The 2,743-nt window shown below is 52.3% G+C and overlaps 1 protein-coding gene across 1 annotated transcript in view; it reads right to left on the minus strand.

Annotated features, from left to right (window-relative positions):
- The window catches only part of ZDHHC18 (zinc finger DHHC-type containing 18), a 30,126-nt gene extending 27,391 nt beyond the window's left edge, over positions 1–2,735 (minus strand). The window contains exon 1 of the mRNA XM_021713523.1: positions 2,605–2,735. Coding sequence (XP_021569198.1) covers positions 2,605–2,684 — 80 coding nt within the window. The 5' untranslated portion in view covers positions 2,685–2,735. The remainder of the gene's footprint in view (positions 1–2,604) is intronic.
- Positions 2,736–2,743: the final 8 nt, after the last annotated feature.

Raw genomic sequence — 2,743 nt, forward strand, 5'->3', positions numbered from 1 at the left:
GCACTCCAGTCTGGGCGACAGAGTGAGACTCCAACTCAAAAAAATAAAAAAATTTAAAAATTAAAAAAATAAAAAATAGAATTAAAGGGGCACTGGGGATACTGTGTGGATTGGGAAGCAGGCAGAAGCTGAGAACCCTGCTGAAAGATCTGTGCAACAATCCTCCAAACCAAACAACAAAACAAAACCACTCAGCAGGAAAAGCCCCAGAGAGCACCTTTACCTTTTCCTGGGGCAATGAGGAGTGTGAGCCTTTCACATGCTCCCTGTCCTCACTAACAGCATTTCTACCACATCAGGCTCCTGAGGTTTTACTCCAGCCAGACTGAGGTAAGCTCTCAGCCCAAACCAAAACTCTCCTGCCAAATCCACCACCACAGGAAGAGAGAATAACCAAAGACAAAAGGCAAGATGATTCACAAACTCTCCCCGAACCTAGAAGTCCTTGCTTCCTCCCTCACTAACAACAAATCAGTCACCAGTGAAGGTACCCACTTAGCCCAGGGAAGGTCCTGTTTCTGAACTGGCCAAATCTCACACTGCAGGGTCACGTAGGCCAACCACAGCAAGAACTGCTTCCTCCTGCCTCAGCTGCAACCTTGGGCGTGGGGACTGAGAGGGCAGCTCAGGGGAGACTAGAAAAGACATTTCCAAAACAACCATGTGGCCAGCCCAGTGAAGTGGATCTGAAACTCAGACCAGGGGCCATGCTGTAAGCCACCTAATTTCTGCTTATAAATCATCACTGAACTTTTTATCCACCCTGACTCAGAAAGGAAGGGCAGAGTGTTTGGTGGAAGGGTGAAAGGAGAAGCTAGCTTATAGGAAGTCTTCACTTTGCTTCAAGGGGAAACCAAGGTTGCAGATACACGATCTGGCAGCTGGAAAGGGTACCTGGGGGCTGGTATCTCTATGACAGGCTTACCATGGCCACATGCTCTTGTTTTTTAGTAAAGACAGCAGGTACTAACAGCAGCTAATATTAAGTGCTTGTTACTGAGTTAGAAGCTTGCATGCATGATCTCATGACAACCTTAGAGGGTGGGTAATATAAACTCCATTTTACAGATGGGGAAACAGGGGCTCAGAGGTGAAGTGACTGCCCAGAGGTTATACAATTAATGCACAGTGAAGCTGAGATTCAAACCAGGTCTGTTGGCTCCAGACGCAGAGTTCTTAACCACAATGTATAATTATGGAAGACAACCACAAAGAATGGGGAAAGTGGGGTTCATGCAGCACAGGGTGGATGTGCATGTGTGCAAGGAATCACAGTGCAGCTAGAGACCAAGGGTGGGAAAACTTCCAATACAAATATGTGATCCTGGTAAAGTGATCAACATCCACTCCTTCATTCAGAAGATGGAGATACTGTGTGGGCCAATCCTGGATCCCTGGGGATATGAAGTGGTAAAAAACCCATGGAGGCAAACATGATCCGTCACCTGAAAGCACTCTGAACTCTCTCTTGAAAAACAGGGCGAGGCGCAGTGGCTCAAGCCTGTAATCTCAGAACTTTGGGAGGCCGAGGCAAGAAGATTGCCTGAGTCTAGGGGTTTGAGACCAGCCTGGGCAACTTGGTGAGAACTCATGTCTACAATTAAAAACAAAAATTAGATGGGCGTGGTGGTGTGTGCCTGTAGTTCCAGTTACTTGTAAGGCTGAGGTGTAAGGATCACCTAAGCCCAGCAGGTCAAGGCTGCGGTGGCCATGAGTGAGCCAAAGCACTCCTGCCTGGGTGACAGAGTGAGACTCCAACTCAGAAAGAAAGAAAGAAAAATAACAAGGTACTGCAGCTGTTCCTGATGTGGAACAGGCCAAAGGGATGTTCTGGGTGGTTGCGGGGGTGGAGGGGTGGGGTGGGGGAGGCAGAGGCTTGGCCGACTCTGGAGACCAGGGAACTGAAGGAAGAACAAGAAGCTCTGGAGAAACTAAGGAAGGTGATGGAGAAGGAACAGAGGCTTGACAGGCCCATATGTCTGAGGGGGCCCATGGCTGAGGGGAGGCAAAAGGGGACCTGAGATTAGAGAGAGAAAGAGGTGACCCTAGAGGGACCTGAAGGGGACGGAGGGGATGACTAGGAAATGTATAGTATTGTGTGCATAGCCAAATGACACAAGAAATCTAGAAGTTATCAGGAAGGGATAACAGAGGGTCTGAAAGAACTGGGGGGATTGGCAAGAGATGGTCCAGGGACAGGTGAGCAGGAGGGATCTCTCCAAGGAGCCTGGGGGCAAGGTTCTGTGAGGGCAGAGAGGGTGGGGGCCATGGAAGGACATAAAGGGTGGTGTTCCTGCCAGCGACCAGGAAAGACAGGCGCCAGGGAGGACCAGAGAGGATGAGGTGGCTGGGAGGGTGGAGGGGTCCAGCGCAGACAGCGTGCTCAAATAGACAAGGGAGGATGGGGAGGCTGGGAGGGGCGGCGGAGGCTGGACGAGATGCACGGGGAGCCTGGAGAGACCTGCGGGCAGATCCGAGAGGGGCGGGGAGGATGAGAGCCAGGGAGGCGCAGGGAGGGGAGGGTGCCCGGCGTGGCACCAGAGGGGATGGAAGGCCCAGCAGGGGCTGGGAAGGTGGGGAAAGTGACAGCCGCCGCGAACTCACTCGAAGACGAAGAAGAGGCCGGTGGTGGTGAGGATGAGCAGCAGCGTGAGCGCGAAGACGCCGCCGTGGCCGGCCAGCATGAGGCGGCCGCCGCAGTAGAAGCGGTTGCGGCCCGGGAACACCTCCCACTTGCGCCGCG

Source organism: Carlito syrichta, unplaced genomic scaffold (genome assembly GCF_000164805.1).
Source record: "Carlito syrichta isolate Samal-C Ts95f unplaced genomic scaffold, Tarsius_syrichta-2.0.1 Scaffold304598, whole genome shotgun sequence".
NCBI classification, from domain to species: domain Eukaryota; kingdom Metazoa; phylum Chordata; class Mammalia; order Primates; family Tarsiidae; genus Carlito; species Carlito syrichta.